Source organism: Empidonax traillii, unplaced genomic scaffold (assembly GCF_003031625.1).
Source record: "Empidonax traillii isolate 1590-97213 ecotype Southwest subspecies unplaced genomic scaffold, ASM303162v1 scaffold543:size1229247, whole genome shotgun sequence".
Lineage (NCBI taxonomy): Eukaryota > Metazoa > Chordata > Aves > Passeriformes > Tyrannidae > Empidonax > Empidonax traillii.
The window spans coordinates 945,776-973,426 of record NW_020955736.1 but is presented as its reverse complement, the minus strand read 5'-3'; the positions used below and the strand labels follow the sequence as shown (position 1 = coordinate 973,426).

The 27,651-nt window shown below is 37.1% G+C and overlaps 1 protein-coding gene across 3 annotated transcripts in view; it reads left to right on the top strand.

Annotated features, from left to right (window-relative positions):
- The window catches only part of ATAD2B (ATPase family AAA domain containing 2B), a 72,932-nt gene that overhangs the window by 19,282 nt on the left and 25,999 nt on the right, over window positions 1–27,651 (top strand). For 2 of the 3 annotated variants that reach the window (XM_027897475.1, XM_027897474.1), the window contains exons 5-21: window positions 1,762–1,864; window positions 2,536–2,644; window positions 3,786–3,902; window positions 5,249–5,324; window positions 7,106–7,204; window positions 8,099–8,210; window positions 8,952–9,067; window positions 9,860–10,034; window positions 10,827–10,915; window positions 11,694–11,853; window positions 12,804–12,894; window positions 18,710–19,021; window positions 22,187–22,319; window positions 23,868–24,054; window positions 24,733–24,918; window positions 25,566–25,701; window positions 26,013–26,209. In XM_027897475.1, the coding sequence (XP_027753276.1) occupies window positions 1,762–1,864; window positions 2,536–2,644; window positions 3,786–3,902; window positions 5,249–5,324; window positions 7,106–7,204; window positions 8,099–8,210; window positions 8,952–9,067; window positions 9,860–10,034; window positions 10,827–10,915; window positions 11,694–11,853; window positions 12,804–12,894; window positions 18,710–19,021; window positions 22,187–22,319; window positions 23,868–24,054; window positions 24,733–24,918; window positions 25,566–25,701; window positions 26,013–26,209 (2,398 nt within the window). The remainder of the gene's footprint in view (window positions 1–1,761; window positions 1,865–2,535; window positions 2,645–3,785; window positions 3,903–5,248; window positions 5,325–7,105; window positions 7,205–8,098; window positions 8,211–8,951; window positions 9,068–9,859; window positions 10,035–10,826; window positions 10,916–11,693; window positions 11,854–12,803; window positions 12,895–18,709; window positions 19,022–22,186; window positions 22,320–23,867; window positions 24,055–24,732; window positions 24,919–25,565; window positions 25,702–26,012; window positions 26,210–27,651) is intronic. The other variant, XM_027897476.1, reaches the window with a different exon arrangement.

Below are 27,651 nucleotides of genomic sequence, written 5' to 3'. Positions count from 1 at the left end.
TGATGTAAATTGGTGATTAGCAGCAGTGCTCGGAAGCTTTCTAGATTTTGTGTGTATGATTTTGATCATAAAATATCAAAAGTTTGTAGCTTTCTTTTTGTTCTTGTTTTTTTACCATCTCTTAGTAATTCACATAGGGTGGGTGTCACTTTTTGACATTTACTGTGCAGACAAAGTAGGTCAGACAGTGAGGCACGGTCTGGTCTGAGCATAGGAATGGGAGCCAGAAATGCTTTTCTTAAAATATTATTTCTGTGTGGCCCTGGGCAAGTCACTTAATATGTCCCAATCTTCCCACCTGTAAAGCAGGTTTTAACAGTCACATCTGTGAGAGACTGCTTTCTCTAGTGTTGAAAAATGATTTAAACATAAACACTCAATTGCTAAGTGTGATCTTTATTGTTAAATGTATTCTGTTGATCTTTTATTTATTTTCTTTTTCAACTTACTCAGTAACTACTTAGTATCAACTTACGAATTTATGTTAAGTTACATTTATTTTTCTAGTTGCAGTTAAATCTCCCTCTTCTTATGAACAGTAGGAAAAAGTCTACCATGAAGATTGTAATTTGATAAGATCATGGTACTGAAGTCTATATATGAGCTTACACTGATAACAGTGTGTCCCATAATCACTGGAGGTTTTTAAGAACAGGTCAGACAAATATCTGTCAGGAATGATGTCGGCATTCTGTAGTTTGCTCTTGCCTGGCAGAGCACGTACACTTTTCCGGGTCCCTTCCAACTGTATTTTCCTTGATAGCAAACTGCAGCATGATTTTACTTGAAGTGGTTCTGTCATACATCAGATATTTTAGAAAAATTGTTTAAAATTGAGAGGAGCTTTCATAACAAAATCTTCATTTTACTGACTTTTTTCACCAGAACTTTTACTGCCTTCTCTCAAGGCAGGATTTCACCCTTTAGATTTACCTCTAAACTGCTGGGAAAAAGAAACTTTCACTTCCTTTTTTTTTTTTTCTTCTGACAATTACTATACAATTATAGTATAATTCCAGTGGAAATCTACTATAATCACCATGGAGAGCAGTAACATGGTGTTCAGGACAGGTGGCCAAATAATTGACTTGGCCTGGTTAATGCTCTGCTGTTCTCTTCCTTAGCAATGAGGCATCTTGGCCAAGGTTGTTATTTATATACCACCATTGTTTTGACAGCTGTTTACAAATACTCCAGATAATGAAAATGTAGACTAATTAAATAGATGAGAAATGGTAGTGAGGTCAAATACTGAATGATGAAATTATAGGTGTGACTGATTTAATACCAAAAAAAAAATCCTTTTTTTAGTGTCTTTTTGGGACCAGAATAAAAAACTGTAAAGCTTATGGGGTGGAGGCATTAATTGCATTCCCAGAATTATAATTATGCAGGTAAAAAGCTTTACTTTCTTTTTTTTTTTTTTTTTTTTTTTTGCAAATTTACCTGACTCCCAATGTTAACATCTAAGCAGTCACAAATTTATATGTCATGATTTACACTGAGCAAAAATTTTTAAAAATGTTTTTTAAAATGTTACAACCTGATTTGAATCCCAGATTTTAATAGCATCAGCATTTCTCCTTTTGCACACTTCTTACTTTGTATTCCGTACGTTCATCTTTCAGTTTTATTATGGTTGGTTTTGTAGTTAGTTGATAGACATCTTAGGATGTTAGATGCTGTGTAAAAAGTTCTGCATGCTCCTGTTTTAAGGCTGATTTTTTTATCTTTGTGTATTAATTGCTGCACATATTTCAGTACTGCTGAAGCTGTCCTACAGGAAATGGACAATATCAACATCAGGAGGAACAGGCGATCGGGGGAAGTGGAACGGCTACGGATGTGGACAGACACAGAATTTGTAAGTGCAAAATGTCCCAACTCTTGGATAAAAGAAGTATCAAGGGGGACCATGTTTGTTTTTGCAAAGACCACATATTTATCTAGCTCTGTCTAAAAGGTTTCTGATTTTTCCTCTGTGGACAACATTAAAAAACTTGATAAACTGAAATTCAGAACTGAATTAATGGATACATACCAAAATATGTTTTCTTTATTGTTAAATTGACTGTCATGCTCTCATGATGTGCTGTGGTGGTTCTCCTTTGGTTTGAAGCACACTCTGATAGCCTAGAAACAGGACCAGTGACTGTCATTTGCTTTGTTCCCTAAAACAGCTTGTTACTGATGTTAACTGTGTTAGATGGACTAAGTACTATTTGAGAGACTTCAGCACCTCTTACAGGAGACTACTTCTGTAGTCTACCTGTGGAGAACTCTGCTGGAAAAACATTTGAGAACTACAGATTGTGTGGAGCATTACAGAGTATTCTGGGTTGGAAGGGATCCCAAGGATCATCGAGTCCAACTCTTAAGTGGATGGCCCATACAGGGATCAAACCTGCAACCTTGGCATTATTGACATCATGTTCTAACCAGCTGAGCTCATCTCAGGGTATTACTGAACTGAGGGCTGACACTGTGAGGGACATGGGACAGTACTGATGGGAGTGCATGTGTGTTTTATTCCAGGAAAACATGGATATGTATTCTCGAGTGAAAAGGAGGAGGAAATCACTGAGGAGAAATAGCTATGGAATTCAGAACCACCATGAGGTATCCACAGAAGGGGAAGAAGAAGGTATGGATTGTACAGAATTGTAAGGGCTTGTCTGAAATCCTTGTAAAACAAAGTTCTCTGTAGTATAAGACAGCAATATATTGCACTATGGGAGAGCAGAGCCTGGTTTCTAAATGTTTGTTCTACATTTCCCTACTCCTGTTTTTCATAGCACTAAGTAATTAAAACTTTCTTTATATTCCCTGTAACAATCCTCTGGTGGAAGCCAGGATGTGATGAATGTAGTCTACAACTATGTGTGTTCTAACTGACTTGATTTTTCTCGTGTGCTGGGTAGTAGTTACCAGAAAGAATGTGTAATAGTCAGTCCTGCATCCTTTCTTTGGGGAAGGTATTAATTAAAGTCCCTGTTTTCAAAGTCCATTGACTGAATTTTAAAAGGCTTGTAGACACACAACTGTGTTTGAAATTCTACCTTCTTTTAAAAATTTTAATGGAACTGACCTGTGGGTTCAAAAATTACTGATAAAGAAGGGATTGTGACTAACTGTGATGACATGATCAGCATCATGCTTGGCTTCCTTAAGAAATCAGACTCAAATTTCAGGCATCCCTACAGGGTTCAGCATAGTGTGTCTCAGTTTTTAACTAAAACTGCTGTACATGATATGATTTGTCCCAGTGAATAAGAATTCAGTCTTAGTTATGAGATCTGTGGATGGAGATTCTGATGCTGTTAATAGATGGGCCTAAGTTATGCCTTTATACACTGTTCCTTTGCTTTGTGTCAAAGTGATACTGTGAATCATAAAGTTGTACTTATTTTCGTGCTGTGTCAAATGCTTGATTTTCTGAGGCTCCTATGGGAAAAGAGAGGACACGCATTATTCTTAATTTGAAGGATAGTTATTGAAGGAAAAATGTAATGGATGGAAGTGATATTTGAAGTACTTTACAACTCAAACTGTTTTGAATGCATTTATTTTTCTTCCTTTTCCAGAACCTTCTGTAGAAAACTAGAAGGAAACTTGACAGTGACTGTAGATTTAGCTTGGTCTTCAAATTTCCAGTGATTTTCTAATTAGTGTTATTTAATAAGAGGGCAGTAATTCTCAGTGACCATTAAAATGTTAATTTTTAGGATGAAAGTAACTCTGACATCGAGTAGAAGTGTTCTCAAAATATTTTTACCCCCCAACAGAGTCTCAGGAAGAAGATGGAGATATAGAAGTAGAAGAAGCCGAGGGGGAAGAAAATGATCGACCCTATAATCTCAGACAGAGAAAAACTGTTGAAAGATACCAGGCCCCTCCAATAGGTGAGGAACCAGACAGTGCTTGTGTGCTTTTGGTCTGCTGACCTCCAAGAATAGCACAGGTGTGGGGAGGGAAAAGTTGGATGGCTGCTCTTCATCCCCGACAGAGTTCCCACACAGCACTTTGTGACTTCCGCCCTGCCCCTGTTGTTGTTCATGACGCGAACAGGACTGCTGAGACACGGTCTGTCACTTTGTCAGTGGGGGTGGCATTGCTGCCTCAATGAACTCTGCAAGTACTGCCACGTGCTGGGCTCAGGGCCGGGGGTCAACAGGGTTTAAGTCAGGAAACGTTTGACATGAAGCAGTCTAATAAATTAGGTTATTACATAGAAAAAATAGTTGCTGTTACACCTGCTTTTTTTCTTGAGTGGTAAACCTAATTAATAATTGTAGACAAATGACATTTTGCCTGGATGAGAAATTTGGAAGTAACCTACAATGATCTTCTAGTCTGACTGCCTGACAACTTCAGGGCTGACTGAAAGGTAAAATGTTATTCAGGGTGTTGTCCAAATGTCACTTAAATGCTGACAGGCATTGGAGTATCAAACACCTCTTTAGGAACCCTGTTCAGTGTTTGAGCACCCTCTCAGTAAGGAAATGCTTCGTGTCAAGTTTGAGTTTACCCTGATGCATCTTGGAACCATTTCCACATGTCCTGTCTCTGGATCCCAGGGAGAAGAGTTCAGCACCTCCTCCATTTCCCCTTGTCAGGAAGCTGTAAAGAGAATGAGGTTGTCCCTCAGCCTCCTTTTCTCCCAGCTAGACAAACCCCTTGTTCCTCACAGGACATACCATCAGGGTCCATACAGGGTACAGTGTAGTGTCTCTAATTTTGAACCTTTTAATACTTCTGTTTAAAATAATGTGCATTTTTGGTCTAGACTGCAGTGGGGTATCAGTGTGCTTTATCTTAAGGCAACTTGGAAATTAAAACTCTTAATAGAAAAATGCTGTGGTTTATTTCTCAAGAGAAATTTCAAGACATCACATATTATCAGCTGTGGAGAGGTTTCTGTGTGGACCTTCATATCCTGAAAATAAACTAGAAATGCAGTGCCCTAGATGAGCTACATTCTGTACTGTACTAGCCACAGCTGTGATAGTGTGAGGAGTGTGACGATGGAATTGCTGTGCCTGCTTTAAGCCAAGTTGGTGATAGTAAAATAAAGCATAAGAGGTTTGATTTTCCACTACCCCCTAGTTCTTTTCTTAATTTGAGCTTTTGGAGAAACCAGTGGTAACCTAATTGCTGAAGTGATTATCTAGCACTTTTCTGCTGCATTTAGATTAGTCTATTATTCTTTTGTAATTGATGTTACAAACCTGTAACTTTTCTTTCTTAGTGCCAGCACATCAAAAAAAGAGAGAAAATACACTGTTTGACATCCACAGATCTCCTGCAAGAAGAAGCCATATCAGGTAAATGTCAGTCTTTTGGTATGTAGTTATTTGCTTTCCTTCAGTACATTCTGGTAGTTTTTGATCTTCAGACCGTTCTTGAGTGAGTTACACAGTTCATTCACATATGTGTGTGTGGGTCTTGAATTGTATCCCAGGTTTAGGCCCTGATCAGCACACAAATTGGAGAGTCTTGGCACTTTGCAATCCCAGTGGAAGCTTTGGGCTGAGCAGAATGGGAACAGGTGTGCTACAAGCACTGGGAACAGTTGTACACTGCGCACTGTTTCTGGAAGGCCGTACATGTCGTGTTTTAATCCAAAGCATCAGTTTAACAAATACTCCCTTTTCTGTTCTGAAAAACTAGGTTAATGTTTTTTGTTTTCTCTCCATTCAAGTTTCATCCAAGGATTATCAACAATTTAATAAAATATTTAGCAAGCGTAATTTTTGACTCTTATGTTTTGTGTCAAAGAAGTCTGGAATATACCAAGTTGTCTTGGAAACTGTCAGTAGGCTTTATGTAACAAAACAGATGAGATTACAGCTTAATGCATTTTTTGAAAAATAAACTTAGTCAAAGCTTCAAAAAGATAAATCTGTCCATGAACAGAATCCAAGTAAACGAATGCTAGTCATAGCTGAAACGCTTGTCTTATTGTTCAGTTTAATGGTGTAGTGAAAATATGAAAAGTGAAGTAATAGATGAATTTTATGATTTTACAGTTTCTTTCTAATATAAATAAAAGTTTGTTTTCCCTCCCCCACTCTTGAAGTGCATATGAAATTGTCCTGGATAATCTCAGAACTTGTACTTACTATCAAGATATGAAGAGTGTGAAAATTATTATCTCTTCAGTTTTAGCCTGCTCATTGCTCCACTCTTATCCCTTCTTGTCAGGACACCATCATAAGATGTCTTACTGATTGCATGATATTCTCCTTGTGATACTTTGACATTTTCTCATTTTTGGTCATTTAGTAGTAAAACTGATTGACCATGTTATCCATTGGCAAAAAACAGCTAGTTCAGTGCATTAGCATATTCATACAAATGATGCAGCTCACTATATTCACCTAAAATCCAAGACTTTTTATTAGTAGTCACCTTTTCCATGCAAAAAAAGTGCTGAATTTTTCAAACTAATACCAAACTCAGCACCTTTTTGTACAGATGATTTAATGTACATTTTCTGATATTTCTGAAATACTCAGTTTTCTGAGATATGGTCATACTAAAACAAGAAATGGCTCATTCAGACTTTGAATAGTAATTTTACTTGGATTCAGATCAGAAGTTAAACTACAGTACTGGTATTTTATGAAACTACTCTGCTGTTCAGAATGAATAACCTCATAAAGAGAGACTATATACTTCGGGAAGTATTGAATTTTTTCAGAGAATATTTAAATGAAACCGTCAGACTGAGTAAGGAGATCTTGGTATTTCTCTTGTGTTAGAGGTGACTAAAGTGGTTGGAAGCTTCCCAAAGTACAGTTGTAGCTTATTGATTGACTACTCAAATTGCATTGCTGAGGCAACATAGACTGGACCGCATATCTTAAGGGCTTCTACTGTTTTAGTGATGTTCATGTTGTAATCAGATAATCCCTGTGCTAGTAAGAGCTGTTGTTCCCCTCTCAGATTATTTTGATACTTAACAAAGCTAAAATTTGTGTGCGTCTCAAACCTGAACAGTGCTGTACTTACCGTTTTGGTTTTATTTTTATAAAAGAACCAAAACATGCCATTCTGCTGCAAAAAAGACTGAGTTTTCTGTTTGTTTTTGCCACTTCAACAGGAGAAAGAAGCATGCCATTCACAGCAGTGATACAACCTCTTCAGATGAAGAACGCTTTGAAAGAAGAAAATCTAAAAGCATAGCCAGAGCAAGAAATGGGTATCAAAACATCCTTGGTCTTTAGAAGGGTTTGACTTCCATTATGCATCATTTGATTCATGGTTTAGGAAAACTGCTGGTCACATATTAATATAGATCTTGAAGTCTTATGAGGAGATAATTAATAGTAGGTAAGAATAGCTGTTTGATTCAGTTGGGCTATAAGACAGCTTCTGTTTGTTAAAATAGATTTTTATTCTTGGTGTTACTTGGTACAAGTTAATTCAGTTGTATTCCCAGTGCTAGCTCTTCCCTCTTCCTCTGGTGTAACAATCCATGCATGCTACACACCCAACACATATTTTTTTCACCTTACATGTATGTAGCAGTTATCTAAAAGTGGAAGATCTGTAAATGTACTTACTGCCATAGATGCATTAGTTGGAAAATTCAGCATTAAAAAAAGTTTCCTCTTCTTTTTTTCCAACTCTTCCTCTCTGCCACACTCTTCCTTTTTCCATCATGAGGAATTCAAGCGATTATACAACTACCAAAAGTGCAGTTCTGAGTGTAACTTTTGTCTTTGCTGGGACCTTTATCTGTGTAGTTGACCTGATGTAGTTCCTATGTAGGTACTGCATCCTTAAAGCAAGGAAATGTTTGTGGGTGGTGTTTTTTTTTTTTTTTTTTTTGTGTTTAATTAAAATAGTCTGTACAACCTAGTTGTCCAGATTGAAGTACCTCTATGGAGGCATAAAACTAACTTTATGTAAGGAACTTCCACATACACAATAATAATTACCCCAATAAAAAAGGTCAATTTTGTTTACCTTATCGATCCAGGAAGGTTGTCTCTTTATGTAGTAGAAGGCACTTAATCTCTTGGTTCTTCCCTTCAGGCAAATGCACAAAACAGAACAGTATTTATTTGGTGTTTTGTTTGTGGTTGAACAGGTGCTTGCCTTTAAACTTTAGAGCAGAAGACTTAGCTAGTGGAATCCTTCGAGAACGTGTGAAAGTTGGGGCCAGTTTGGCTGATGTTGACCCTATGATTGTTGATAAATCGGTAAGTTCTGTTAGGATGTTTTATTTCCCTTCCCCCAATTATTTACAGGTAACTCCACAGCCTCTTATTAGAGTTGAAGTAAACTCATAGGAAGCTCGCTGATCTCTTTATTTTTCCCAAAGCTTTTGTCTGTTTATTTCTTTAGACTGCAAAGCACTTGCTTTTGGCCTGTGGGTAGTCAGCAGGCTGCATGCATGTCAGAAATAAGCCAGAATATCAGTTGCCCAGCTGTATTTTTTTGTTTACAGTCAGTTTGTGATTACTTGTACTAGTGGGAACTGGGATATGCTGAGCAGTGCAGCAAACAGAGATCCTGACCCTCTGGGCTGGTTAACTCTGGTACCATGTGGGTCCTGTGCATTCAGAACCAACCATGCACATCAGCTTGTGGTGTGTGCTGTGCAGAAGCTGCTGAATTGCTACTGGAACTAAACCTCTGCCTAGAAGTGCTTTGACTGTATTCATGTTATGCTGTGCCTGAGCTTAAAGATGATCTGGGACTTAGGCTGGATCTCTGTAGATGTTCAGGCATCCCTGGCATAGTTAGCTTGCAAACCAGATAAACCTCATGTGGGCAGCCAAGAGTTGACTTTTTCAAATACACTGTCAAAATTCAGGGAACTCCTGTGGGTCAATGCAGTGGTTTTTGTAATTTGTTTTCAAATATTTTATAAGTAAAGATATTTTTGTGGAAAGCTGTTACAATATAAGCTTTGTGTGCTCTCTTTTCTTTTTCCTAAGGTGTGTTTTGATAGTATAGGGGGATTGAGCCATCATATCCTTGCACTTAAGGAAATGGTAGTGTTTCCTCTTCTCTATCCAGAAATATTTGAAAAATTCAAAATTCAGCCACCAAGGTAGGTGTATTTATTCATATTGTTTTATTTTATTAAGCTCTGAAGAATGCTTCACTTGAAAACACATAGAAGATTGATTCTTTCCTTGAAGTGTTTTACAGTTCAGATAGACCTATGTGTTTGCTACCCCACTTGTCTAGCAGAGTGTAATAAGCAGGATGAAGAGTTAAAAAAATCTTTATTTTAAAAAAATATGTAGTTATTTTTCTTGTGATAGAAAGGTGAACTTTGTGATTTGGTTAAAGAAAGATTCTCAAGTGTTCTATTTAGTAGCACCTTGCCATTTCTATCCCCAATTGTGTTATCAAATACTTTACTAAATCAAGTGAAATGCTGATGTATCTTTTATAGGTGTAATCTCAATAATGTTATATTATGATTTTAGTATTTCTTAATCAGACATCTTGGTATGTAATTTAAATGGATACATGGAATCTAAGTAAATTGAAAATTTTGGAGTATTTTTTTAATTTAAAGGAATTCCTTCTTTCCAAAGAAGTAACAAACACTGACTCAAGTTCTAATATTTGAGAAGGTGTTTTAACTAATGTAAAAGTATCCTTTGGAAACTTAGTATGCCATTGATTAATGATCTTTACAAATCAAAGTTTTACTGATTTGAAAGAGTAAAACAAACTTAGATTTTATGAAGTCATGTTAATACACTAAATAATAATATGAGATCTTAAGTCTTTCTTCTCCAGGCTCCCTGTCTTCATTATAAAATTTGACTTGGAGTTTTTCAGGAGACATAAAATAAGTTTGTGACTGTGTTGATCCATTTATCTTCAGGGGCTGTTTATTCTATGGTCCTCCTGGAACAGGTAAAACCTTGGTAGCTAGAGCTCTAGCTAATGAGTGCAGTCAAGGAGACAAAAAGGTGGCTTTCTTTATGAGGAAAGGAGCAGACTGTCTCAGTAAGTGGGTTGGTGAATCCGAACGTCAGCTTCGACTCCTTTTTGATCAGGTTAGAAGACAATACGTATTTTTCATGTAATTTTTCTGTATGTTGTTTTTTGTGGTTTAGGCAGCCAAAGTTTTATTTGCCACTGAAACTAAGTATTTGTAAATGTTCATAAATTAAGCAGGATTTGTCCAAATGTCATATGTAGATGAAAAGAATAGAGGAATATTGATAACAGTTTTTCTTGCTCTGAAAATTAAGAGGAAGAAGTCTATTGACTTGTCCATTAATGAAGCAAAGTGATTTGGGTAAAAATTGGAAAAAAAAAAAATTTAATCAGTGAGTTTGAGTTTGACTGGCATGTTCAAGATAAATGCTACAGAGGAGGATGCACCGTTGTGTTGATTTTGTGTCTGTTATACTGTGTTTATTTGGCTTAGAAGAGATGGGACTGAAGAAAGAGTCACATAAACAAGTGAAATGCAGTAGCTCAAAGAAAAGTAGTTTTCAGATAGATATGTCCAAACAAACAGATTATGAGCAGATAAGATCGTGTTTTCTGTAACTGAGTGTGAAGTGTCTCAGTTTGTCTTTAACCTGTCCAGCACACAGTAAAACTGGTACACTGGTGCCATCTTGCTTACTCACAGCAGAATGCAACCTGTTTTGCTTTGAAATGGTGCTGTAGTTGAAAATTTAGTTTTCTCTTCAGACTGTACACTTCTTAACAAATATGTCTCAATATTTGTGTTAGTCTAGCATGTTAATGCATTGTAGTAAAAACAGTTTTCAATGCTGATGGATAAATTATGAATTAACAGTGAATTTAATTTTTTTTTATTTATTTCATACCAGGCATACTTGATGAGACCCTCTATAATCTTTTTTGATGAAATAGATGGCTTGGCTCCAGTTCGTTCTAGCAGACAAGATCAGATTCACAGGTAATATTTCTCATATGCTGCCATTATCTTGGTATATGGTGTGTTATCTTGGTAAACCCTTAAATCTAACTTTATTCAGTTCCCAGGAAAGGTTTTTGCTTTTTTTCTGGAGCCCACTTACCCTAGAAAGGACAGATTGTTTCTTTGGTGTTGAAAGTCATCTTTTCAGTCCTCCAGGCAGACTGTAATTTGCTGGGAATTGAATTGTAGTGGTGATTATCCTTCATCCACGTTATTAACTGCAAGATTTCCACAGCTTTTCATTTGTTTCTGTGCTTTAAACAGATTGTCTGTTACCAGCCCAATAGAATAGCAAGTTGAAAAAAATTTTTTTTTAAGATGATGAATTTTAATGTTCTATGAATGAACTGAACTCCCCTTTTTTTTTGGTTCTAGCTGGTGCGATGTGCAAACTTATCTTGTGTTGCTATCGTGTCATTTTTTAAAACATTTTTTACAACAGTTGGCTGAAAATTTTCCTGGCTGCTTTCAATCTCAGTTTTGCTCTGCTCTGTATGGCAACACACTTGTATCTGTCATTATATAGGTGGTGGCATTTTGGTTTATATGTCCCTTCACTCAAGGAAGAGAGAAACAGGAGAGAAATTTGGGACCAGCAGACAAGGAGGTTAATGGAACATATGAGACTTGAAATTGTTATGCACCTGTTTTCTTTAAACTTGGCTTTTTTCCTTTGAAATTATTAATGTTTCATTTGAAAATCCAAAACTTTGTGCAGCGTTCTCTATATATTCTTTTTCTGAAACATTTCTTTTAGCTCCATAGTGTCTACTCTTCTTGCCCTCATGGATGGACTGGATAATAGAGGTGAAATAGTTGTAATTGGTGCTACAAACAGACTGGATTCTATAGATCCTGCGCTCAGGAGACCTGGTCGCTTTGACAGGGAATTTCTTTTCAACTTGCCTGATAAAAAGGTAAAACCCAGAAGTGAGATTTATTAATAAACATCTTTAGGATATTAAACATGGGAATGCCTGACAGCCAAACTTATGAAACAAAAATACCCATTCTTGCTTGTAAGAATGTTTAATTAGGAAGACATTTGTAGTACAAACAGATTGTATACATAAAGTTGTATTGAACTTTAGGTGTTCGGGATGTAGTTAAAACTAAACAGGTAAATTATTCACAATAAACTCAATTGCGTATCTAAAAACGATGGATTTGTATAATGAACCCCAACTATTTGGGGTTTTGGAAGTTATGATAGGAGAAAATAACTTTTTAAATCTTGTAGACTTCTAAGTATGTAAAATATGTAGATGCTAAGTCAGACCTTACTGTATTGTCAGTAGGAACATTTCAGTTCCTTATTCTAGGCTTGCACAAACTCAGACATAATATTTCATGAATTTATGCTTAAAATTAAATTTACTTTGTATATTGATAGATGTATTTGGATTCTATAGAATTTTTAGCTGAAATTGTTTTGGGATTCGTGTGTATGTGCTGTGCAATTCAGCAACACATTCATTGGTGAGACATTTGACAGTGGAAGCTCCTAATCATAGGTACAGTAATTAAAAATTAAATTATTAAACTATGATGATTCCTTATAGAACGTGAGTTTTGATCAGTTCATGTATAATAATGTTGATGAAACAGCAATTAAAATGTATAACATATACTCAAAAAATTGCTGCTTATATATAAAATTGAAAAGGAAGGGAAAACCTTTGCTCTTAAGAGATTTTTTCAAGTCCTAAGTTCTATTTTGTGTAGGACTGTCAGCGATATGTCAAAAAACAGTAAAATAACTTCAGATTCACAAGAATAAATATTATTTTTCTCTAAAATATTATAACATGGATTTGGTTTTCTAATTTATGTATTTTTTAATTTATTTTTTTATTTTTTAAATCAGGCACGAAAGCACATTTTACAAATTCATACCAGGGATTGGAACCCCAAATTGTCAGATCCTTTCTTAGGAGAACTGGCTGAAAAATGTGTTGGTGAGTGTTATGATGTTAGTACTTTTACTGTAGAAGCTTTCCCTTCTGTGTAAGACTTTGAAGGTATGTTAAATGTATCAAGGTATTTTCTTATCTTTACCTTCCTACACTTCTGTACTTTGAACAACACTTTTTGTGATAACAAAATATGTTTCTGTCTTACTAAAACACCATACGAGTAGCTAGTAGTTGTTTGGAAATACAACCCTGTTTCCTTTCTGTAACATCCCTGTCTTCATGCATACCCTCCAAGAGAAGTAAAATGAAGGTGGAATTGGAATCTTTAGGTAGACTTCCCATTAGATGAGCACGTTACAAAAGACAGGGAGACTTGGGGGTTTTCTGTCTACTTGTTGAGGAAAAAAAAATCAGTACTTGTGTGTGTTTTTGGCTTTTTGTTTTTTGTTTGTTTTTTACTGACTGGCATGCTCCCCTCTGACGTAAATCCAACAAACTAACCAGCCTTTCTAAAGATGAATTTTTTTTCAGATTGCTAGCACAGAACAACTTCAAAGTGTAGACATAGGCAGGGGGAAAAAAAAGGGCACCACACCATGAATACATTAAATACACCTTTGGAACTCCCAAAGACCTGCTGTACTGAATGGAGGTTGGTTGTTCAAGATAAGCCTGCTGTTTAAATCTAATCAGAAATAAGCTCAAATATTTTTATAGTGAATTTAACAGAGGAATTGACCCTTAAGCACACCCCCCTCGATCTCTTCTCAACAATTTGTCATGCAAAGATACATCCTCTGTCTGCTTGGACAAGCACTGAAGTTCTCAGCAAAAGGACAGTCTCAAATATCTGTGCTTTGGAATCCAGCACATCAGAGAACCTAAGAACTTTAAATTGAACATCAGTCCATTCAGTCAGCTACAGTACATCCGAATTATCCTCTTCATCCACAGGGACATCTGTCACCGAAGCAGCATCCCTCCGCTTTTGATGCACAAAGACCTCAACATCTTCTGGTGAGGAGAAAACATAACTATCCAGCAAACTCCAGTTTAAGCTTTGCCGGGTATAAGACAGCACGTGCCAAACCCATTTCATGTAAATTCTGCTTGATTTATGCCAAGACAGTGGTGCTGCTTAGTGGGAGAGAGGGGAATAGGTGGGAAAAACCACAGATGTTTCTTGGAAAATTCTCCTTATTTTTTCCTTGAGAACACAATTATGTATTTTAAAATTTCAGACAACAGGGAAAGCCATTTGTAGGTTTGATTGGAAGACCTTCTTTGTGCTCCTTAAAGCCTGTAAGTTCTGTGGAAAAGTCAGCTAACAAAAGAAATACCCTTTTCTATTTTCCTTGGCTTTCCTACTCTTCAACTGCTGTACACTTGATTGTCTCCATTCTGTATCTTGGAACTTAAGTGTTTCCATACATCAAAGTTTAAAACCTTTTGACTATTACAAGCACTTTTCAAAACAGCTGAAGTAGGACTGGTTTATCTTCTTCTCCTTGAGACTGCCTCATCATTTCTAAAAGTGAAATCTGTACCAACTAATGATTTAAACAGACGTTCCAGATTCTTTGTGGCCGTTACAAATCGGACTCATTGGCACACCTACAATATATACCAGTCTGCTATTTCCTCTTGTGGGCAGCTTTTCTTCAAAAACAACTTTCCTCCCAAAAAAACAACGCCCCCCCACCTTCCCCAAGTAAAAATTTCCCAGACTGGCCAGGCTTTTTGCACAGCATGGTTGGTTCCTCGCTCCACTTCAGCAAACCTGGTGATGCTTAACTCCAAACTTTTGGATCCTAAGGAAGAAAACTGATGAAATACTCCCAAAGGGAATGACTTTGGGGAAACAGGTGTATGTGCGACTCTAAACTTTTTAAGATCCGGGGTGTAATTAGAAAGAAATTGAAAGGGAAGAGCATCAGGACTTACGAAAAATGGGTTATTTCCTGAGGGTTGATTTTTGTCCCAGGTGTTAGGGATTACATACCTTTTTAGAAGATTTCTGTGTATGTGAGAATTAAAGATTTCACTTTGCTGAATGGCCTCATGACTGCGATGTGCGTGAGACAGTGAAGCAGCTTGGGGAGAGCACAGCGTTGCTCAGAAGACCACACACACTCATGTCTTATTTCTACCTTCAGTAAACACAAGTTATTACTGTGGCTTTTTCTCCTTACTGGAGGTGGGTCCCAGATACCCTGAGTTTTGTAAATCCTTTCTTATTTCTTGTGCTTATTCTCTTCTTCTGAATGGTAACTTTCTGTAGGTGGACTGTTACCTGTGAACTCAGTCTTGTAGGAAACAAAACATTAGCAACCAAAAATGTGTGAATGCCTCCATCTGTCATCCTGCAGATGAATCTTTTTACAATGTAGTAAAGCTTATTTAAAGAATGTTAAGCAAAATTGTAAAGAAGCAAACTATCACACTCAAAATATTCTGTGCTTATTATTGCGGGAGCATTTTGTGGCAAAATGATACCTTGTTAGATTTTTCTCTCCCAGCCTGATGTAGTAATGAAGGGGGGAACTTTGGCATTAGTGTTCATGTTCTTCTCAATTCTTGTAAAGAAATGTAAGAGTTATTTTTCATCTCTGTCATGCTGAGTTGTTTGCTAACTCTCTTTCTCTGCAGTCCATTTTAGGAGTTGTAGGAAGTTGAATGACATACTTTGGAAGAAGTGGTCAAAACTATTCCCCTAAATGTTTCACCCACTTCAGTAGCAGTTTGTTGTAGGTTTTTTTAGGGTGGGTATTAGATGAAATTTTGAAGAGGACATAATTTCCACACAGTAGAGGTGGAAGAGTATCACTTGAAAATGACAGTGATTAGAGTGCATTCTTTGACAATCTGCATGGGAATCCACTTGTTTGCTGTTCTGCTTTTTGAAAGTTGGACTCAGAAATGCTTAGCAGAGTGTGGTGGTGCTGGGTAGAAGAAAATTGGCTACTTGACAAGAATCCTTGTTTTGCTCTAACTTGAGGTGTGACAGTACATTTTGCCTGGCAAATTGAACATCTTCTGTGACATGCTTCAAAAATGGAAGCAAATGCACTGAACCCTGGGTTTATATTATAGTGTCAATTTGGATAAAAATAAATTCAGGATATTTACTGATGGCATGATATGTTTAATTTTGCTTCGACAATACTTCACTCATGTTTTTCTTCCTCTTAATCAGTGTGCATTTGATTCTCAGGAATAAAAAGCTCCTTAATTTTCCACAAGATACATGATTTCTGCAGATTTTTTGTCACTGAAATGGATGTAGAGTATGCACAAGAGAGCCCCTCAAAAAGAGACACCAATTATTAGTCTTCAAATGTAATTGCTCCTGAGAAATGAAAAGTAGAAATGGAGACTAATTGTGTATCTGATCACCTGAGAATGTAATTTTAAAAATAGGCTACAGGCTATTATTTTCTAATTTTGCAATTCTTTGGAGATGTACAAGCGGTGATTAAAATGACTTAGAAAGTGATATTACAGCATTTATTAATAGAAAACTTGGAAAGGATACAGCACCTGAGCTGCCGAATCTTTTGTCACGAAGACACTAAACTAGTTTTTAAGGTGACAGGTATTCAGGGTGCTGTATATCTCCAACATATCTTTGATTTAAGCTTCAGTTTAGTGATCTCCCCCCACCCTATCATTTTTTGTTTAATCCAGTGTGCTCCTTGGATGAGAATAGGGCCAATTTAAACGGGAATGTGATACCTGATACTTAAAGAACAAAGCAGAATTTAGAGGAAAAACTCTGGTTTTGATTCCTCTGATGCACCTGTAGCTACTGTCTAATAGTTTCACGTGGTTGGAGTGTGCCTGCATAGTTTTCATTTCATGAGGTGGCTTAGTTAAAAAAACCCCACAACATAACCTTAGTGCTGGAGAGATTTAGTTGTCTGTTGATTGATTAGTGGATATATATGAGCATCCTTCAAAATGTCATGTGTATTTATTTGAAGGTAACTTGGGGATGTGCTACATACACTTGGGTATTGCTACATACATTTTAGATAAGTCAGTGTGGGCTCATCAAATTTAGACAATTATAGCTACTAACCTTTTTATAAAATTACAAAACTTGGTTTAAACATTTCAGGAGTCATCTGATGTTTATGGGGATCTTCCATCTGGGTTTTTATTTTCTGTTTTTATAAAAATTACTTTCGAGTATATATGAGAAAGAGGTGCATTTTGAAGTCTCATCCAATATAAATCATCTTTATAGCTGAAAAGTTAACTTTTACTATTATCCTCCAAGTTTATATATCTGAGAGATGGGCATGGAAGAGTGTCTGTCTTCTGTATTAATTGCTTCCTTTTTTATTTTTCAACACTGTGTAGGATCAGCTTTGTTCCTGATTGCTGTATGGATCTTGTAAAAATAGAGATGCCAACAGCACTGAAAGAACATCAGAGGCTAAAAAGAGAGAAGCAAGGGAGGCTTCAGTTTTGGGACTTGGTGCTGCCAAAAGACCAATCATAGCATCCCAGAATGGTTTGGGTTGGAAGGGACCTTAAAGATCATCTAATTCCAACCCCCTGCCATGGCCAGGGACAGCTGCCACTAGACCAGGTTACTCCCAGCCCCATCCAACCTGGCCTTGAACACCTTCAGGAACTTCTTTGGGCAACCTGTTAAAGTGCCTTATAATTAAAGAATTTCTTCCTGATATGCCATCTAAACCTTCTCTCCTTCAGCTTAATACAAAAATAGAGAAGAAAAAGTGCAAAAGGTGTAAGACCTGGTGGGGAGGAGGAAGTCTGGTAAAAAAGCCAGTTGATTGCGAATAGTTGTAACTAAAGAATAGATTAATTAGCTTCTATAAACACTTTGTTACAAACCCATTAACTTTTATATGGCAGTGCCTCAGTGCAACACGTTTTCCTATAGTGACTCTAATTCTCTAAAAGAGTTTTCTCTCTGGAATATTGCTTTACAGATTTTGAAAGATAGAGCTATGGTGCCTCAAAATACAGGAGCATATTAAGGTATCTTACTGAGAGAGATGGAAAAATTTGAAATCTAATTTCTAGCTCTGGGGAAAACCCCCAAACAATTAGTACTGCAGAAGACACAGAGGTATTAAGTCTCTCAGCATTTCATAATTATCAGATCTGTGTTTTTCAGCAATGATGATTAAGCAATTATAGGTAGCCACCTGTAGATAATTACAAAGAAAGGCTAAATTAAAATTCTAATGCATTTTAATGTCTGCTTTTGGTTATATTAGTAAAATTATGAAACTCTAAAAAGTCTGAAACATTTTTCTTGATAGTAGAAGTGAACATTTTTCCAGTAGTCTAGAGTATGCTTTTTTAATAAGAGATTTCATTTCTTCCATATTCTACTCATGAAACAGTTTTCTTTATACTGCTCATTTTCTCAGACTGTAAAAGTTTAAAGTCGCTGATGTTCATTGTAACAGAATTACTTTGCTATTAAAGAACATACTCATATAGAGGTATTAAAGTAAAAGGAGAGGGACTAGCCTGTTAAAATTGCACACATACTTCAGACAATATTAAAGAAAAAGAAATGACATACCTATAACCCAGGACTGAAAATGCACTATATATCATATGATATAGTGAAAATGTAAGTCATTTTAACCTCAATGTGGAATTAATTTCTTGTATATTTAATATACCTGTCTAACTTTCTGGTACACAGCAGTGTCACCAGATTGTGACCTGATACCTTTTGGCAGATGCTTTGTGGACCTTGACAATTAAGTATTACTGATTGTTTTTTAGCCTGAGGCACGTTTGAGACACATGTAGCCCAGCACTGCTGGTTTTTAATGGAAGATATTTTTGTTTTTGTGTGTACTAGGGTACTGTGGAGCTGACATAAAAGCACTTTGCACTGAGGCTGCCTTGATTGCCCTGAGACGACGCTACCCCCAGATTTACATGAGCAGTCAGAAGCTACAGCTGGATGTTTCCTCGGTAGTCCTCAGTGCGCAGGATTTTTATCATGCAATGCAGAATATTGTGCCTGCTTCCCAGCGTGCCGTGACGTCTTCAGGACATGCACTGTCTCCTGTGATCAGACCACTCTTGGAACGGACCTTCACTAAACTTCTTGAGGTTTTACACAAAGTGTTCCCTCACGCTGAATTTAGCCAGGGTGACAAAAGTGAAGGTATGTGTGTGGTTTGGCTCTTTTTGCAAGTGCTGTTTCAATTTGGAAATGTTTCAGCTGGCTTTCTTCTCCTACTAACCTTAAATCTCATGTGCATTCACTTCAGTGCTTTTAGGACACAAATACAGTTTACTTGGATGTTCCATAGTTATTTTTGCTCATTCCAAGTTGTTGTGGAATCTCATAAACTGACTTACATAGACCAAGGTCCCAGAAGTGTGAAGGCCATCCAAAGAAAAGGGGAACTCACATAACTTAAATAATGGAGCATAATCAGAGGCCAGAAAATAAGAAAAATAGATAATGTTGCTTAGTGTATTAGGATTTGAAATTGGTGCTGTCCTGAACGTTGGCCCCCAGTCCTTTGTTTGCTGATGGTGCAGAAGCTTTTGGGAGCTCACAGCTCAGCAGCTGAGACTGTGTTTGGCCAAGATACCTTAGCCTGTGTAATGGTCATCTGCTGGTGAATGACTAAGTCCTGAGGCTTCCTTCGACTCTGGTCTGGGGCACTCCTGGTTCTCTGGGTTGATTTTGTTGCCTTACCAAGTGGAGAGCTATTTGCTGTTCTGTCAAGTTAGCTTTTTTTGCCAAATTCGTGAGTAAAATCACTCACTAAGGGGTCAGTGAATGCCAGATCCCTGCTGCAATGGGAGCAACGTGAGTGCACTGAGGAAGCAGGGAATAAGAAGGAATGCAACTGACTGTTTGGACTGGCAGTGAGTCAATAGGTTCTGGTTTTTTTACCCAGCTCTTCTCTTGAGACATACTCTAATAGTAACACTGGTCACTTCTTGGAAGTTAAATGTTGAACAAGGTACCTTGGGTTTGATATCTACTTATTCTGACACACTGTTTTCTACTGTTCTTACCTGGGATCACCCTCACCACCCCAACTCTGTAAATGATAGTTGGGGTTGTGTGTGATTAACTTACAAATAGCTCATTTATAAAGCAAATGTGTAACAATCACGACTTTTCTTTCCATTCCTGTTCCAGAGCACATTTTCATCCTACAGTCCAGGCAGCTTAAGCTGATCCTTGTGCTGGCTGCTGCAGTTTCTGCGGCCCAGCTGTGCATTTTTGCTCTCTCCTTTCCACTTAATTTAGTACCTCAGGTTCCTTTGTTAAACCATTTTAGCCAGAAAACTCATCCAAAAATGATGTGTTCGTCAGGTCAGTTTTCTGCTGACTGTGGGATAGCTGGAGGTTTTACAGGAGTTGGAGTTGGCCAGAGATGGGCCCTGGGAGCCCTGGTGGTGGGTAAGGGGAAATGAGCTGGCTTGCAGCTGCACTTAGATCCTATTAGGCCCCCTAGATTGTATTAGGCTCTCATAACCAAAGTTGTTTAAGATGCTTAAGTCTCTCTGTAATACTGTTAACCTGTTGGTAACACCCAGTTTAGAGACTGTCATTATGGCTGAAGAATTGGTGTCCCCCTCTTTGTTGTAAAGTTCTAGTTCAGAATATCTTGTTGGGTTACATTCTGTATATTCCTATTGATGTTGCTCATTACTGCTAACAAAGTGAGTTTGGGAGCATTAATTGATTTAAATAGATTTATTAGATAATGTGCTGCTGTGGATACTTATAAATATTTTTAGATATTTAGTTTTGAAGATACATGAACTAAGGTTTCTTTTAATAATTTTTTTTACCTTAGTTTTTATTCTTACTTCCTTAAACCCAAGAAAATATTGAATAATATATTAGTTTAATCTTTGATAAAATCAGAAAAATCCACTTTCAGGTACAGTGATGAAATGTAAATATAGATTATCCACTTGGGCTTCAAATTTTCTTGGATTCAAAACCAGGTATACAGGAGATGCTTACTGGTGTGCTTACAATCTACACATCTAGTTTTCTCTATCACACTAACAATTGCTGTTCTTGTAATTCAGTGAGTCAGATGCTCAAGCAAAGGATGTCACAGAGCCTTGATGCTTGATATTAAAAAATGGGCTGCCTTTTAAAATAATTGTTTTAGAAAGCCAAGGCTGTGTCCTGTACATGAGCATAGGACTTACCCTATGGCCTGCATCTGGTGTACTGGGAAGTCTGTGTGTTTAGGGGCTGCAGTGAGCCCAGAGTTAGGAGGCCTCTGTCCAGCTGGTTTGAAGGTCTGTCTGTAGCTGTAGCTAAATGTCCAGCAGCTTCTGTGCTTTCGTGTTATGGACTGGCTTTTGGCCACTGGTTGGAGTCTTCAAGCCTTTTTCGTCTTTGCTCCCTGAGGAATGATTGTCAGGTGTGTGACTGCATCACGCCTTGACAAGGATGCTCATCATGCCAGCAGGATATTTTTCCTACCCAGCCTACTCTGAATCCAGTTTCTTACATCACACAGTCAATAAGGGAAACCTTTGTTGCCTCTTAACAATTTTTCCTGGGACCCTGTGGATAGATGCTCTGTCCTTAGGTGACATCTTCACCCAGCACTTAATGCTGCCTTGAAGGTGATTCCGTTGTCCTGTGGTGATGGTTTGATCTGCGTAGCATGACCTGTGCCATGGCTTTGTGTAAATCCACAAATCATGCAGTGGATTGTATTTTTGAGAGTAACACTTGTATTTCAGTGTATTAGCAAAGGAATTAAAACAGGTAAAGGTGTAGTAAATGACCGTGGAATGCACTGAACTGATTTTGATCAAAACTAATTTGATATTATTTGCCAGATTATCAGAGGGTGGAAAACAATTTGTTATTAACATACATTGTCTAGGTAGTCATGCTGAGAATAATTTTGGAAGAAGTGTACCTGTGAGAATTTGGACACTTAGAACAAATAAATAAGTACAAAATTCTCTGTAGTCGGAGGAATTACAAATTTTATGACACTATCCTTGAAGAAACCTCTAGCTGTGAAATGAAACCGAAGGAAGCATTTCGTAGCAAGTTAAACTCTTTTGTATTTGAGAAGTTATTCAGCTTGATGGCTTAAAAAAATAAATTCTAATTATTAGACTTCTACAGTATTTAATTTGCTTTGGTTTTTGAAGTAATAAGTACTTATTATTCTGAATTCTGATATTTAGACAGTTTTAACTAATTCTTCCTACATTTGAAGATTTATTATAATTGACAAAAAAAAATTGTAATGTCTTTTCTTGTTTGTTGTACATGTACTTAAAAGTGATAAAGTTTTAATTAATACTTCTCTTGGAACAGATGTACCAAGTCTAATATTAGATGATAGTGAAGATGAGAATGCATCATCAATTTTTGAGACGAGCTGTCACTCAGGATCACCAAAGAAACAGTCATCAGCTGCTATCCATAAACCCTACCTTCATTTTACAATGTGAGTGTTCCTCTAAATGCATATAACCTGGTAGATGAAACCATGAAATTCCTACGTCAGGAGAGCTAAGGAAGACATTCTTTTGCTTTGGGGTGGCAGTGGTGTTCTGAGATGGAAACATGTAAGTGCACGGTCAAGAGTTTCAGGTGTGGGAGTCTTCTTAGTACAGGCCCTATCCTAATTAACAATAATTAACATTTCTTTGTTTTATATTAAGAATAGTTTTAGACTACTTTGTGATGGTTTCTACAGGGAGATTGCTGAATAAATAAATTGAAGGTTGAAAAACTGTTCATTAGTGATACTGTTTAGTAGAGCCATCTTGTGGAAAACTGCTAAAATTTTTGTTCTAAACAGTAATGCCAGTACAGAATTGATGGAGCTTGAAAATAAGGATTTAAGTTCAAATAATTGGAGATACGTAGTCAAGTATTTTAATGCCAAATTTAAGCTTTTGTTGTGAGGCTGTGAAGGAGGAAGCTAAAACAAAACAAATATACATTTGTGTGGATGTGTCTCTAAGTAAGAGAATCTGGAAGAATGTATTTTCTGGGCATTTTTAATTATTATCTGTGTATGTACCCTTCGTCACCAGAACTGAAAGGCTGAAGGTAAGCAGGGCCCATCATTGTTCCAAAATGTTTAACATGAAGTGATACCAGCCAGTCTTGTTTCACTGCCCGAACTGACTGATGTGCAGATAAAAATGCCTTGATGAGAGAAAGTGCAAATTAATTAAAAACTTTCTTGTTTTATAATCAGTTTTCTATAAATGGAAAAGACTTTTAATGGAAGAACTTAATGCTTCTCTCTTCAGGTCTCATTTATCCCCAAAACAGGGCAAAATCCCCCAAAAGAATCAAACAAAAAAATCCTCAAACCCCTTGTATGGACTGCTAAGAATTTCTTCTCAACAACAAAAACAAGCAAAAAGTTTATCTTTAGAGTTTTTCCTTTACAATCTTCCTTCTGTCTGGAAATCTACTGAATAGAAATGTATGAATATGCTAGAATACAAGATGAATAGTGATTTTATTCAATCCTACTTCAAATCCTGTTTCTTAAATAAACAAACTGTTGAAATGTTCAGTGCTTCTTGGAAATCTTGGGCAGCACTTAAGGGATGAAAGGATTGACCTGGGATTCCTGAGGCTACCGAAGAGATACTTTAGTAGTTAGGACTGAACTAGACACGATTAAATTGCTGTCTTTACTGTAAGTCCATTAAGTCTTTTTATACGATCTAGGAATTAGTTTTAAATAAATTAGTTATAATGAAAATTGTCATGAATTTAATAGTATGCATAACTTTGCACAGATGAGTTTGAATTAAATGGTTGTGAAACCAAAGGTAAGACAAAACCTGAGTTCTTGTGACTTGAAGTAGTGTTGAGGGATAGTTAAGTTAGTTGAATCTTTATAGGCTGTTTTAGGAAGCTGTTACCCAATACTGGAAGTCTTCTGGATTTTAAAATAATCTTATTATATGTATCCATCAGTTGATAACATTGGCATGTTAATTAACTTGTAATTGTTACTCTGTTGCAGGTCAGCTTATCACCAGCCAACCTCTTACAGACCGAGATTACTGCTCTCTGGAGAAAGAGGTTCGGGTCAGACTTCGCACCTTGCTCCAGCACTATTGCACACTCTGGAAAAATTCTCTGTACACAGGCTAGACCTGCCAGCTCTTTATTCAGTCAGTGCCAAAACACCTGAAGAGTCATGTGCACAGGTGACATTTCAGATTCTTTTGTAATGAGTCAATTATATAATTCTGGAAAAGATTAGTTGAACCAATGTAAAGTCAGCCAGCTGGAATGTAACCTCAAATCCAGATTTTCATAGACTCCTTCTATTTTCATGTTTAAAATAAAGAGGTCTCTAGAGGGTGATGGAAATCTCTGAAGTGACTAGTGAGAGTAATTACATTTTTAACCTGCCCCCTCATCACATACCTAATACCAAGTAATCTTAGTCTTGGTGTTTGGTGCCTGATGTTCATTTTATTCACTTGTGTTTGAATTGGTGTGCTGTGGCTCTAGAAAGGTTCACTTGCTTAGCTTTAAATGTTTCAGTCTTCAAAACAGTTGGCAGTGGATTTTGCATGGATTTCAAAACAGTTGAATCTTCATCTTGACTGTTCAGTTATAGCAAGTTGTTAAAACCTGTATGACAAGCAGTTGCTCTGTGCTCCCTGGCACATTGACGTAAGATAATTGAATGCTACAGCCAAGAGTCACAAGCGCTTGTTTAGAAAATCTTCAGCATTAGATAATTTTATTCTGCTGGAACATTTGTCTATAAAATACCACAAATGTGAATCACTTCCTAATCCACAAAAGTTTTATTACTCACAATTGATACTAACAATTAGTTCCTTAGTTTAAATATCACTGTTTCTTTTAATTAGATCTTTCGTGAAGCTCGAAGAACAGTACCAAGTATAGTTTACATGCCTCATATTGGTGATTGGTGGGAAGCTGTCAGTGAAACTGTGAGAGCTACTTTCCTAACTCTGCTGCAAGATATACCATCTTTCTCCCCTATATTTCTACTGTCTACCTCTGAGTCCATGTTTAGTGAATTGCCTGAAGAGGTAAGTTTATTGAGGAAGGAGGCATTGTTAGGGAGTTCTGTGCTCTTCAGAATGTTTTGATCATATAAACCCACTTTGTTTTGTAATGGTTTTCTAACTTAATTTAAAATATGTCAAACTGAAAATGTAGTATTAATCGACCGTTTACAGGTTTCCTTAATGAGGGATGCATGTCCATATTACTGATTTTTCATAAGCCCCACGCTACTCTACTGAGAAGGCAAAATTCTTCATTTTGTCAGTTGTTTATTTTGGTAAATTACTCCATTATAATTAAATGCAGATTAATCTAAACACCTGACCTTCAGTGTACATCTTCTGAGGCTCAGGATGAGGGAGGAAAGTTCCTTTTTTTTTTTTTTCCTCAACATTTTTTTTGACTCTTTTTCTTCCCTCCTACCCTTTCTCTGCCTTTCATGGCAGAGGTGACCATTGTTAGGATTGTGGAATACTGCAGGTTTAGTTACTATTCAGTGAGAATTACAAGTGTTGTTTTACCTTTACTGTAAACACAGCTGTAGGTAGAGTTTACTGTCTTCTGGCCTGTGGCTGATTTTGGAAAGCTTGTGACTAGTGTTTTAATATGGTCATTGATCATGTATGTTTGAGTGGGGGTTCAATTTTCCAATTTTTTTTTTTTTTTCTAGGTGAAATGTATTTTCAGAATCCAGTATGAAGAGGTTTTTTATATTCAAAGACCAAGTGAAGAAGACAGATTGAGATTTTTCAAAGGCTTAATTCTTGATGAGGCAGCAATGCCCCCACCAAGAAGGAAACAGGCTGGTAAACTAAGTTACAGTAAAAACAATTATAATGGGATCTGAATGTTTTATTTTGTGTTGCTTTCCCTTTTAAAAAGGTGTGGGTAATTGACAGTGTAATTAACATGTGGCAGTATTAATCAGTGCCCGGAATAAATTTCACAGTTACAGTTAACAGTTTTGGAAGGTGGAGAGCTGTGGGGTTAAGGATGCAGTGATAGTTGGATCCATGAGGCAGATTAAATATAGATGGTGGAATTTGAAGTGGCATAATCCCAAGAGCCACTGTGTTGTTAATATTTCCATTGTCTGACTTCTTGTTTTTTTCCCTAGCTCTTCGTGCTCTGGAAGTCCTTCCTCTTGCACTGCCGTGTCCTGCCCGGGAGCTGTCGGAGGCAGAGAAGCAGCGGATGGAGGACCAGGAGGAGAACACGTTGCGAGAGCTGCGGTTGTTCCTCAGGGATGTGACCAAGAGGCTGGCCACAGACAAGCGCTTTAACATCTTCAGCAAACCGGTGGATATTGAAGAGGTCTTGTTTCAGTAATGTGCAAACAATGAAGTTGAAGCTATTAGAAAAAGAATATAAATTAAAAAAAGGGAACGTTTAAGTTAGAAAGAAAAATAGATGTTTGACCCGTGATCTTTCCAATCGAAAATGTTGATTTCTTTAGCTGGTGAGATAGTCACAGCCTCATCATTGTGATGCAAGGATTTGGAGTATGTTCTCTTGCCAGTGACCTATTGAAAAACCTTGTGCATTCCTGTCAGTTTTATAACTGAAACCAGCATTTTAAAATGCCAACATTCCTATCCCTACCAGTGCTCCTGAAATATTTGAGACCATAGATATAATTCTTTAATAAAAGCTTTTACAGCATTGTAATCACAGACATGATAATATTGGGAAAGTGATCTGTGTTCTGTAATGTATTCAGCATTAATAGTATTGTTGAATAATTTCAGCAGTAATGCCTGTGGCTGCCATTAATCACAGGTGGTAGCACATTATAAGGCATTAACTGGTCGATTATGGAGTGTGCACACCTAACTGATGAGACAGTTCGATCTGCAAATCTATTTTCAGGTGCTGCTGTATGAATAGGATTGTGTTTGTCTGACTTTGAGATCAGATGCTGACCCACTGCAAGCTTTGCACAGGCTTGCTAACTGAAAAAAATATTCCCTAATTGCTTCTAAAGAGAGAAACTTCTCTTTTGGAAGAGATGAATATGGGACATGAGAAATGCAGCACTGTAAAAGGCAGATTTGGAGTGTAAATTCCTTGCAGGTTGGAACAGGTATCTTTTATGGGCCCATGCAGTCCTCTCTTAATTTGACCTTTCCATAGTGTTTGGTAGCTGACTGCTTTTCAAAGACTGGCAAAAGCTGTTTTATGTGGCAACTTACGTTGTGAGCATGGTCTGAGCAGTAACTTGGTTTGATTTTTCTTATGGAACTGTTTGGGAGGTCCATTGTTGTAGGAAAGAGGTATTTTCTTTCCCCAGAGAATTTGTGGTATAAACTTACATGAATAAGAGCACGTAAAGAAAGAACCAGTAAGTGTCCTTGTTTTGTAGATGGAGAGAATCGAAATGTGAATTTGTTATTTAAACCCTTGCCAGAAACCCTGCTAATATATCACAGCACTAGAAATCAAATGTAATCCTCTACGTCTCACCTGGTGCATTGAAGAACAGGACCAGCCTTTCCTTTTGTACAACAGCCTGGCTACTTGACTTCCTTAGGAAACGTGTTAAGTTTGTTCCACTGCTGCTTGCACTGCAGAGAATGCTGCTGTGTGATAAGTCAAGGATTTTCCTGTCTAATTCAGCAGTAATATTTACAGCTTCCAGTGAAGAATTTCTGATGCTAAAAGAAAAGGAAATCTGTGTCTTGGCTTTGCAATCCCTGAACCAGTTACCGTCATGTTTCCATGCAGGGAGACAAAAAGAGAATTTTTGCCATTTTAAT